Below are 13,077 nucleotides of genomic sequence, written 5' to 3'. Positions count from 1 at the left end.
CATGAACACTTTAAGCCAGGACACCAGGTTGGATGAACATCAACATCCACCCTCCCCAAGATCGGGCACCAAGTTCCAACACTGCAAGAACTGATTGCGAGAACAACTGACCTAAGAAATAAAATTATGGTTAAGTTGAGTGAGTCCCTGTCAAATCTGACACCAGCTAGCAAACTTGAGTGAAATACCTTCAGAGACTCTCCTAGATCAGTGTTTCCCAACCCTGGTCCTCAGGGCACACTGCCAAATATGTTTTAGATGTTTCTATGCTTCAATACACCACGTTCATATTATTGCAGTTCAGTAAACATCTGTTAATCAGCCATCAATTTAAATCAGCTGGGCTGAAGCACCTAAAACATGCAGTGAAGTTTTAGGTCACTCTTGCCGTTGCCACTGTCAATGTGAATGTTGCACTAAGTATGATCCCTACTGTGATCATCACAGAAGGAATATATGGAGCAGCACAACTAAGTAACTGGTAAATGTAGAGGAGCATCTGTGGGAACTGGAGACCCCTAGGTAAAAGTGGCAATCACTTCTGTTATAAAGGATCGCACTTCTGCTCAGCTGCCAGATGAATTATCTAGAAATTGTTTATGTCTGTGATGTTGCAAAACAGCCCAGTACTAACAATCTGAAATAGGACATACTGCCCTCTGCTGTAGTGGAGTTGGACACAACTTCCATCAATACGATGTCTCTTTGTTGCCTATACACTTGCCGAAGAGTGGAGCTCCAGTAAAATGGTTTAATTAACCTAGAACTATATCTTAACTTTGAATATAAGGATTTTCCTGTAACTGTGTTCTAAAAAAACTCTTTGTTTTAGATGCATATTCATAAAAACTACAGCCCTAATTTAAATGAAGAAGTGGGAACAGGTGGTGGATCCTAGCAGAGCACCTCCTTTGTGTTCAGCTTACACACCCTCAGCCTATTTTTTGCTTTTCCAGAGTGATGAGTCTATAAGGAAGCATGCTGCAAAGTTCAGATTTAGCCTCCTCCTGTTCAACTAAGTGCCTCAATGGCCTAATATATATGTGTTTTGTCAGCTTGGACCTGTGTTTATGCTTGAGTATGCACTTTGGTCCTCCTTAGAAGTGCCAGAGGCATGGTTGAAGGGGAGGCTAATTTGGGTGAGGGGCGGGGAGGCATTGTTGAACGTCAGAGAAAATAGGGCTATCAGTTCCACTCAGATAACCTTAGCTGTCATTGGACCTCGAGCCAAGTGGTGACCTCAGGGGCTTGAACTCTCTTGGTCATGTGACCAAGCAGTAAAGTGACCAGTGGTGTTGCTGGGCTTTGGCTGTGGCCAGAGAGAAGCAAGCTGCCGTGGGAAGAGGCTGCTCAGAGGGAGAGCAGGGAGGACAGGAGAAGACACGGATAAAAAGAGAGACATGAGGACACGAGGCCTGGTTTTCTTTAGCCAGGTTCATGCTTGAATGGGGTCCAGGCAGATTGGTAGAAGCATGAAATGGATACATGGGAAGGTAAGGGTGGCTGCTGCTTTCTTTTAGTGGGCTATAAGTAGATATAAATGGGGGGACTTTGGGGTTGTCGAACGTAATTTAGCTCCAGTTATAGACCAGTTTATTTTTTGTGCATTCAGTCTCAGTTGGTGGAGGAGACTTGTCTCTGTTTCTGTCATTATTTATGACTTTCATTGCTCCTACTCACTGTAGTGTCATTTAAATCCCCTGTTATACAGGGTATTGATTAAACATGTTATTTTCCCCTAAAACTGTATTTGAAAAAACATTAAACAGGTTTCACATGTTTTATATAAGCAGTGTGTGTGGTTTGATTCCAGCTCTGCTTTTTGGTGTATTCTGTGAATAGTTAATGATTTTTATTATACAATAAAGAATTGAGAGAAATCCCTTCTCGTCACAGAGATCAATGCCTTCATGTGTGTGCTGTAAATGTTTCCATTGTATGAGTCCATGTTGATGTGTGGCTGTCCATTGGGCACTAGTCAGCAGTGTTGGTTCAGAACCTGAAGGCACAAACTGCTGACTCGGTTGTTATTCCTTTGTGTTTCAGAGATTTCCTCATCATCTTTTGTGCTTTGTTACCTTGGATTGATGTTTCCACACAAAGTAGCTTGATTGCTTTCATCTGAGGAAATATTAGCATATTTATTTGGCAGATTTTGCATTACTGTCCCTCCCACCAAACTGCCCCTCCCTCTTTCTTTTTACTTATGTTGCAGGAATTTGGAATTTGGTGTGTGATAACTCCTTTCTCTTTTGATTTACCCCACATGATAGTGGAGAGAGAATCACAGTAATAGTGTGGACTGGTTATGGATTTCTTTTGCTAAATTGATTGATCATTTTTTTAAGTACATTCTGATGTTTAAAGTCAGTAAATAAAAGCAGTTCCTGGTTGTTTCTCATGTTTCCTTTTGGAGAACGAGCATGTGGAAAGACCCCGTTACTGTATTCATCCCCTCCCCCTCATGTTAATCCCTCAGCCTGCATTCTTGTTTGTTTGTGTTCCAGCTGAAGTAGTGTTAACTCCATACTATTACTGCTGCACCTCGGCATGAAGACCTCCTGTTTTCCCGCAGTTGTATGTGTTGGAAGGAGCCTTTTAAACTGAGACCAAGCATTTGAGAGGGGAAAAAGAAGAGGTAAAGAAGTGAAGCATGGGAGGATGTTGGCATGGATGTATATTGGGGGAAGGATCAATGTGTGAAGATCAATTGTGGCAGTGGGGGGAGGTCAGGGACTACTGTGACTCTGCCTATAAATAGTCAGTGACTGAGGTTAGTCATTGCTGGTGTGCTTGTTGCTGCTGCTGCTTTTCTCCTAATTTCACTGAAATGTATCCATCTCAGCTGGCCCGGCCATTGTCAAACCAACCCATCAGGTCCATCATGTTGCAGATCTTTGTCTTTCAAGGGTGTGTTATTTCAACTGCACCCTTCCCCCAGCACAAGCATGCACACATGCGGTCAGGGGACTGAACTATTTGATGCATTAGAAATTTTGCTTTTATCTTTGTGCTTGTTTTGTTTTTGTTTTTTTTACAACAGAAGCATTTAGTTTACATCTCATGATAAGCTGAAGTTAAATTCTGCAGCTTTTTGATTATCATTCTTCCATATTTGTATGAATGGACCTTTTTGTCTCAGACAGACATTTAAATGCTCGAGTCAAGCTGTTTGACACAACTTTATTGCATGTTAGTTTTTATATGGCAAAACATGGGCTGTAAAACTTCACACATGGTTCATAAAAAAACCCCCTAAAATAACACTTGGGAAACTTTGATCTGTGCCTAAATGGAGTTTAAACCTGAGCTCTGATGCAAAAAGAGAAGTTAAAACCAAATTCAAACCAGATATTTAAATATTAGTCTTTATTTCAGTTCTTGTTTAAACCTGGTAAAGATGCACCACTCCATCTCAAACAGTAGAGATGGTTTTAAACATCAGTCCTGCTACTGACACCCTAGTATCTGTCACACATCTTTCTAAAAACTGAAATTGCAAAAGCTGGGATTTCAAGTACAGGCAGATTTTCATCCTCTGTGGAAACAATTCAACACAACTTACTTTTTTGTGACTTTTAAACCAAACTTTAAATGATCATTTAGAGTAATCATCAGGACAGCAACTGAAGTGTAGCATCACAGTAAATATGTCAATTCAATTCAGTTTATATCTATAACTCCAATTCACAACACATGTTGTCTCAAGGCACTTTACAAAATATTATCTCGATTCAATCAAACATACATTCCAAGTGGTCCTAGTTATCAAACAGTAGTTTGCTCAGATAGTTATTCAAAGTAGTTTAAAACATTTTAAAAAGCTTCTTTAAAAGAAAACCAAGTCATGGAATTGCAGCAATGTATTTAGACAAAATAACTAAACTTAAATGTATAATGTGACCTATGGTTTATTTGACACAGAAACAGGAATTATTCCTACTGCTAGTAAAATATTTGGAGATACATTACAATTCTAATATTGTTATCTGTATCATTCCTTTATTATGTTGATTGTGATACATGATCTTAAGCAAAAATAATAGAATAAACACCTTCTAGTAGTTGATTTTTACTACTTATTTCGCTTTGTGTTATTATTAACCTATTGATACACCAAACTACTGTTAATGAAGCAGTTTGGTATTAATAGCAAAGTGCTATGAATACCAAGTATTCATACATGTTGGGGTAGTGTGTCTACAATTGGCTGTTAAACAGCCCTGCTGCCCTCAGCTTGCTAACTGTATTCCTAAAGCCACATGAGTGTAACAATATTGGGTGATGCTTTTTGTGTCTACATTCAAAAACAATCCAGATATATTTCCAATGTTATCTTTAATGCAGGGAAATCTATAGAACACTACTTTCAGTAAGTTGACCAGCAATGTGTAGCAACAGGTGGGGGAGGAGTGATGCTATATTTTCTTGCACCCTACACAGTTGGAGAAAACTCCACTGACTCCAGCACTTTCTCTGGCAACCTATTAAAGAGACTTTAAACAGCAATTGTTTTAAAAGTCAGCTTTAAAACTTTGGTTTGACTAACCAGCTGAGTTCACAGCCTGTCCCTTGTTGCTTAAAAATGCAGTCACAAATGTGGCCGGAATTAGTTTAACAGTGCTTTGTACGTTTGGACAGTATCACTCAGTCTTAATGATTTAGCCTGTAGGCTAGGTGTGTGCGTTATGAAACCAACAGGTCACCACTGTCTGGTGGAACAGCCCAACCTACACCTGCATGCTTGCAACTTTGAAGATTAGCATCACACTGTGGGCTGCTAGGAATGCTGGATCCCCATCCCACAGGATGAGGGTCCAGAGGAAGGATCAATGTGTGAATGCCTATAACCTCTGTGAGTGTCTTGCTAAATCTTCCTGTAGGTAGATTCAGCAGGTTTGGGGTAGGTTTGTGTGTGCATGTGTACGCTTTGTCTTCCTTAACCCCCAGGTAGGGGAGATAAGTTTCAGAGAAGAAGAGATATGAAGAGGACTAACAGGAATAAGAAACTAAACAGAGGAGGAAGTTGGGAGAGAGGGAGGGACAGAGGGAGGGAGCCTGCAGCGGAAAAGTACAGCAGATTCCTGCAACCCCCGCTCCCTGTCTCAGCTGGGCATGATTGTTATGGAAAGCCCGAGACAAAACCTGAAAAAGAAAAATACTTTAGTGGCAGGACTGCTCTGTCGCTGGCTCAAAGGGCTCCTTTGCACTAACTTCAGCCTTTGTGCATGCATGGTTTAGACAATGGAAAGAATTAACCACAATCCATCAGTCCTCAGCATGACAAACTAAGCATTTTCTGTGTTTTTAGAAGTTCTCCAGTCTTATAAGATATCATGTGTGATAAAAATCACACTGTTTTGCATTTCACATCTTGTGATCCAGCGGCCTTCTGCTTAGAACTGCTAGTGGTGCTCAGGAGAATCGGGAGTGTTGTTTGCCTTTGTCACTGACTGGGACTTCTGGTCGACTCTCATCTACTGGCGTGTGTTAAAAGTTGGGAATAAAACCCACACTGACCTCTGACAAAACAATGCAGGCTTTAATGAGCATGGAGGGGGTGTGGGGTGACTTTGTGTGCATGTCACATAGTATCGGGGGTTCTTGCACCAACACTAAAGGGAAAAGAGGAGAGGGTGGAGTTCAAGATGAAGCAGTGCTTTTATGACTGCTTATCATCACCTTAGGGGAATTCGTCATTGCGTCTCCTTCATGACCTTGTGACAGATTCACACCCTCTATGTTTCCACACTTAAAGAGGCTTTCTGGGAAATATAAACTGCAGTGAGCAAAGAGTTCTCAGCTCTGGTGGTGTTTTTTTGTTGTTGTTTTTGCATTAGTCCAGTGGGACTATACATGTAGTCCCACTGTCCAATGGTTCAATTAATCAAAATCACCCCAAAATTTGGATCATTTTACAATTGTAAAAAAAATCCTATGAAATGATCTAAGTGCTTTACATGTACTGATGCCACACATCCAGTCATCATGCTTAAAAATAAATTTAATATGTCAAGATTGACAACGCTTCTCCTGAGTCACCTGATATATTTGTAGTGTTAAACTAGAAGTGCACAGAGAAATCCAGTAATAACAGAAATTGGTCAACTTTTATCTTGAAAGGTCAGCAGTGACTAGCTGTTCAAAATGCAGTTAGAGGAAGAAAAGACGCTGCAACAAGCTTTTAAAGAAAGAAACTATTTTCTGCATGGGCTTGTTTCTCTGTTTATTGAGGTTGAGACAAACCAAGACATAGATGTTAGCAGGTGTTTTAAATTTTACTCCTTCTTTTCTTGCCTTTGCAGTTTTGTCAGAATTGTAGGGTTTCAAAAAATACATGTCTAGAACATAGAGGTGGGCGGTAAACTGAACTGGTGCACTAATAACCTATTTCATTGGGGACGCTTTACTTTCCTACTCTGCTGAACTCATACAGAGCAGCACAAGCTAAGTTAGGGTTATTGGGAGTGTTGAGTTTGGATGCAATGAACAAAGAAAGTGCAGCAAAAGAAGCTGTTGCTGTGTGTAGCAGATAAGGACTTATGTGATTTCTGTCATGTTGTAGTGCTTTGGTTCTAAAAACTTGCATGTCAATCAAACAGTAATTTGCAAATACTAAACTTGTCCTCACTGGCAAAATTCAATCAATTTGCAACACCATCTCCGCCACAAGCATGTCCTGGACTATAAATATCTTTTAAAATGAAAAGCAGCACTCTAAACATCCAAACCTGAAAAGGTTTCATGAGAACACTCAACCCAAACATCCCAACTTGCAGACGTATTGGGCAAATGAAACTCCCTGAGCCAAAACTAGCAAGTGTTGGGTTTGAAATCAGAAATGCCATCACTTTTCACATTGCTAAAGACAATGGTTTTTAGTGATGTTAAGTGCCACGGAAAAATAATGTTTTCGAGATATGGTCAAAATGCTGGATAGTTCCCGTGTAATACCAGGTCACAAATATTCTGGCTAAATATTGATCCCTGCAAATGAATGCCTGTAATAATTTTTGTTTAAGTGTGACAGTGTACTAGCCACTTTACTGTTCTCAGTCAGTAGAAAATGTGGTTAAAACACACAAGTTTGCATAAAAAGAAAAATACAGTGATAATTGAAAATACAGTCACATCAAATTTGAGTCATGCCGCCCAGCTCTACTACCACAGGATGTATGTTTGTTCCCACCTTGGTGACGTCTTGCAAATATTTCAAAGAAGCGAATTGACCCAGGGCTGACCTCAGCAGATAACAGGAAGGCTGGACGTATTAGAGCAAATTCCTTTAGTTTTATTCCTTGGAGTTTTCAACCTCTGTCTGTCAAGGCTGGAAAATGATTCAAGGCTGATCCAGGTCGACAAACTCTTGTGAAAACACACAGAGATGTTGAACATGTCGCCTCCCAATCCTTTTCTTTGAATCAATGAATCATCAAAGCCTGTTCTTTAATGAGGGCTCTTTCACATACATGGGACATCACCTCTTCTCTTTTTATATGCAATACTATTATTAGTTAATACATCTTCATGGCACTAATGCTATAGATTGATGTTTTGAAAACAGTTCCTGAAGTGTAAGTAGGTGAAATCAGTATTGGATGGTCAGTTCTTTGAACTGAATATTGGAACTTGGGCCCAAATCTGTGATTTGATTTGGGAAGAGTAAAGTTCTCTCTACATTACATTAACAATTCTGTCCATGGTCTGTGAATAGAAACTATGCCAATGCCTTGCACAGTTAGGAGTGTTCTGCTTTAGAATGGAAAATGGTTGCATCTTATGGAAAATGGAAATGTATCTGTGTAAGTTCAATAAATGAGTTCAATACTCCTTGCTGTGGAGAAATATCCAACATATGAAGCATTAACACTCCAATACCTTTATTACCTAATAATTACTAAATTGATAAAACCCTTAAAATTCTTAAGACCATGTGTTAATCCAAACATGTTCTTTTTTGTGACCATCATCTTCTTGTTTTTATTCAGCAGTGTGAAATAAATTTGGGGGATTCTGTTATCTTAGGAAGCAGTTTGTGTTAATAAATGATAAGGTAAGGTGTTCAATAAATCTTTGGGTCCTGTAATAAATATAAAACACTCAAATGAACATTGTAACTCTTATAAGTTATAAGTAACTTATAAGAACCAACTTTGGTTCAAACAATGTCAGGAAGTTGAGTGTTCAACATTTGGTGATTTATTTTACCACTGGGAGATGCTATTCAGTTCTGTTTTCAACACATTCTCACTCCCGACTCGTCATATATTGATGAGTTGGGACGATTTCTGACCATGCGTCACATATTGACGCGAAGGGGATACCCTTCGGGTCAATAGCTGACGACTTGGGCAGGGTCCTTCAGCGTCACATGTCGACGATTTGGGAAGGTCACTTGTTTTACGTGGATTATTGACACGAAGGGTTCTCGCAACCTCTGCCGAACCTTCAAAACCCGACGATTTGGTTAGGTTTACGGCAAAAATTATGGTAAGGCATAGGGTAAAACCCCTCGCGTCACATATTGACCCTGCATGTCAACATGTGACGAGGACGGACCGTCCCATGCGTCAATATGTGACGAGTTGGGAGTGAGAATGGGTTGGTGTTTTACATAGGGCTAGTTTGTTGCATTTTTTCAGTTTTACACATAAGCAAACATTGTTTGACATGTGACCTGCTAGGTATTGTTTTGTTTCTGGACAAAATGTTTAAAATACCCAATCAGAATTTTTATGTACTGTCTTTCCCTTACTAAGTACACAAGTGGTGTGTAAAGAAAGAACGATAGGCAGCAAATGATACAAAGCATTTTCATAACTGTAGCTATACTGAATGCACACTGCACATATAAGGCCTTCTTTTAATCCATTAATGGATATTATTTTAACAAAGGCAGACATTCTTATTCACAAACTGATAGTCAACTTCTTTTAGGAAAGTTTTGTGCTTAAGGAAATCTTCTTCAATTTGAAATTTTTCTTGCTTCTCTGATGGTTTTTGTTAGAGATTACCTTCAGACACAACTTTTTAGACCATTCATTGTCATTGAAACTGTTATTAAATGTTTGACAAGGACTTGATAAAAATGTGTCCTAAAACAGCTTCTTCCTGCTGTCGGTTGAGTTCAACACTACGAATATTAGGCAAAAAAAAGTGATCTAGACTATTTTAGATTAACAAATCTAATTTTCATGTCTTAAATGAATAAATATTAAGCACTTATTGTTTTTGCTTCTTTGCAGTCCGTGTAGTAGACTGAAAATGAAGGATGAGGCTATTCAACCCAGATTTGTGATCACTCTATTAGAATCCACAAATGTTCCCTAAAAGTTTTATGGACAATAAAAATACAATTAAAATAAATTGTCAGTCAACATTATAATAATTATTGTATTCCCATTAAAATATATTCTACGTGCATAGTTGGTCTCCTCACCAGCAGAGCCTTTGTACACTTTAAAACTGATGTTTATTTGTTGTTTACTTTAATATTTATCATGTCTCATTACTTGATGAGTAATTAAATTAATAACTTACTGAATAGTAATGTTTACCCGTATCTAAACAGTAGTTTTACTTGTTGCCACGTTAAAGAAGCTTAAAAGTTTCTCCATTAATATTGATAACTCCAAGTAAAGAGTCTGGATGTCAAACTTGATAGTAATCTCATATTAATTACATCACCCTCTCTGCATACTGTTGGTTATGATGCACTAACAGACTTTGTCCCTACTGCTGCCTTATCACCTTCTGGATTGATAATTGCAAAGTTCTCTTTTTGGTCTCCCTAGAAGGTCTCTCCACAAACAACTCCTTCAAAACTCTGCAACTCGGGTCAGAACTTCAATGGAACACATTACTGACTGAAACATCAAGCTGCTTGGAAATGGTCTAATGGCCTTTTCCTTTAATGTGTTGGTATATCATTTTCTTTGTAATATCCTAAGACAACTCTCTCCTTGATTTGCTGTTCTCCATGTTCACTGTGCCAACAGCACAGTGACTACTAATGTCTGATTTTCATTGTCTAAATTTTGGTACATTTTTATTTCTTACTTTTGTCAGTTTATTATTATTACTATTTTAGCATCCACATGTATGTCACCATGGTAAACAGAACTGTCAGTGGCTCTGCTTTTCGACTGGAATTCACTTCTTTCAGTCTTTAGGAATTCATGTTATCTTCCTATAAAGCACAGTTCAAAACACATCTGCTCAAACTGGCTTATTTGCATTAAACAGATATTTTAACTGTTAAATAATATTTGCAGATCTGCAATTTTTAATTGTTATAATAATTATTCATTTATTATTTTCTGTAAGGTGAGCTTGGGTTTTAGAAAAGCGCCCTCAAGTATAATATATTATGATTACCAATAACTCACACTACATTATGTAACCTGTCAGGTGTGTTTTTTCATTTCGACTCATGTTTTAAAACCGAGATTTTTGCGGCATGGGAAAATGTCTAACATGAAGCTCCAACATCACAGAGTCGAGGAAGCTCCAGGCTCATCATAAAATCTCAACATTAATGTCATGAATATTTAAGTGTCATCTAAAGTCAGGAGGAGGAGGAGTCATAGGAGGTGACACGCTGAGATCAAGTGGCTAGATTCAAGAAGGTGTGAATCGGCCTGATTATATGGTGGTCATGCACTTGAAAGAGAGGGTCATACATCTGGCTAATAAGCCTGAGAGAGGAAGGCTAATTGCCATAGCGATGAAGGAAGTTGGGAATTTCACATAAGGTGTTCAGTGAGAATAGATCGTGTTTCTGAGCCAGGGCACACTATGGGCAAACAAAAAGTGGGCGTTTTTCTTCATTGTTGACCTGTTTCTAAACTCACTATAGAATCCTCTGTCAGTCAGATATGGAAGACAAAGTTTTAAAAAATACAAAATAGAAACTTGTCGTGTTTTACTGCATATCTCAAAATTGCAATGAGTGGACTGCTTTTGATTACCAGCACTTAAAAAGTACCACATATTTTGGTCAAGCAAAAATGTGTCAAAGGGTGTTAGATTCATTTCAAGTGGGAATCATTTTCAGTTGGTACAGTTTGCTTTTCCACAACACTGTTCAGGAAAAACCCTTTGAAAAACCTGTCTCCCCATCACCTGTGGTGGTGCTGCACCAAGAACTACTGAAGAAAATGAAACAAAAACCTCTGAAAAAGACACTAGCACAACTTCCTTCTTACCAAATGTAAACATCAATGGAGTGGCGTCAGATTTTAGCAGTTGTAGGATTTCCCTTTCGTCTTTGGTAAAAGACCACAAGCCATTTCTCTCGCTAGACTCACACATTTATTTTTGTTGTATTTTCACAGAATGCCCTGCGCAATAATGCTCTTCTTGCTTTTGGAACGGTCTCCGGTCTGTTTGCATCCACATGTGCATTTGGACCACGGCAGAGTTCACTTTAATCGAACCGGGACCTAAGTTTATTGGCGGACCAAAGTTCACTTTTTCGATCCACATCAGAGTTCAATTACACATTTACACCTTCACAAGTGAACCAGACTTTCTAGGCAAAAGGGCTGAAGTTGGATTAAAGAGGACTAAAGAGAGCTGGTGTGAATTCAGCCTCTATGTGTTCTATTTTGTTTCTGTTTGAGTGTACATCCTGTTACCTCTTTTTGCAGCTGTGTTATATTATCAGCAGTGATGCCTTGTGTTCAGTACAGGTACTGCAGTCAGTGTAATTCACAGATATAAACAATAACAGTCATGTCATGGTTACACTCGTAGTTAGTTCTCTATAGCCAATGGCTTTGTGGCGTCATTATAAGCATCATTTAACAGACTGTAGGGCTCTGTTTCAGAAAACGGGACAAGAGAAAATCCTGAGTAAGTTCTGGGGTAACTATGTGCATATCCTGGGTTTTTGGTTTCGGTAGCCAGATAACCATTATCCTCAGTCAACTTACTACCGCTACCTACTCTTTGAACCAACCCTGCTTGCATATGTAGCAGGGTTGTTGGTGCAAATCTTGAGTTTGTCCTACTTTTTAGCTGAGACCTGGTACAAGGAAATTGTCAGAAATGGCGTGTGCTTTTCTGGAGGAGCCTGTAGATGTTTGAGAGTAAATACTCTGCAGAAATTTCCATCAACAGATGGTGATCACACAGTGATTAGATGTGTTATCATTCCCAGACTAATATATTGCCATTTTTTGCCAGTCAATTTATGTATATGAGACTTCAACCTGTACATCAGTCATATGACTCAAGGACATTCTTTCTGCTGCCCTTCATTTTAATACCAATAGGAGGCTGTCACAAATGTTACTGTTGATCTATAGCAGAGGCGCTTATGAGGTGGTGAAATTATTACTCACATGACTGTACTGAGATTCCCCTTAACACAGTGGTGTGTTGCTGCTTGTCATTTTGATTTTGTTTTGGGTGCAGTTTTGGATGCAAGAAAACAGAGAAACACATTAAGCACACTACCACAACAACATTTAACTGGAGACTGGAACATAGCTGAATTTGGTCTTGCGTCATTCCAAGATGTGACTCAAAGGAACACTGCAGGGGAATAATTTACTCACATTACCCCAGCTTTGTTCACAGAGCTTCATGTTGCAGCACATCTTCAGAGCATAAATGAGGAAGTCTAGAACTGATCCAGTGTCTGACTTGTAGAGCTTGCTTTTAAATGGTCTTAACCTCCTTTCTGTAAGAGATTAATCACAGAAATAGTTAAATTCCAATCCCAGGATGGGTTCTCAGTGTGACATCCCATTGTCTCTGTACAGTAGAACTCCCCTCACAGCCTTAACTTAAACCTCCAACCATTTAAATGATAATCTGTTCAGGGCTTTAGAAGACCTCTAGTCCTCATGCATTATCTGGGAGGGTCTTTATGTGATATGCCCCACAAACCTTCAATTCACCCCCTCCACATCCTTCTAATTAGCTTTAGTACACCAGCCCTTCAGCCTGTTATGAAAACCTCTTTTCTCTGGCAGGCTTAGCTCTGAGTTCAGTCGTATGCCTCTGGTGGACTGTCCTTCTCAATAATACACATCCATGGAAAGAAAGGCTTACTGGTGCTCATTTCAA

General features: G+C 39.1%; 1 protein-coding gene across 1 annotated transcript in view; it reads left to right on the top strand.

The window, feature by feature from the left end:
* The first annotated feature begins 1,344 nt into the window (after window positions 1-1,344).
* The window catches only part of nr6a1 (nuclear receptor subfamily 6 group A member 1), a 38,211-nt gene continuing 26,478 nt past the window's right edge, over window positions 1,345-13,077 (top strand). Inside the window, exon 1 of the mRNA XM_023342879.1 lies at window positions 1,345-1,493. Coding sequence (XP_023198647.1) covers window positions 1,478-1,493 — 16 coding nt within the window. The 5' untranslated portion in view covers window positions 1,345-1,477. The remainder of the gene's footprint in view (window positions 1,494-13,077) is intronic.

The sequence above is a fragment of the Xiphophorus maculatus genome, chromosome 11 (assembly GCF_002775205.1).
Source record: "Xiphophorus maculatus strain JP 163 A chromosome 11, X_maculatus-5.0-male, whole genome shotgun sequence".
NCBI lineage: Eukaryota > Metazoa > Chordata > Actinopteri > Cyprinodontiformes > Poeciliidae > Xiphophorus > Xiphophorus maculatus.
This window is presented reverse-complemented; position numbering and strand designations above follow the sequence as displayed.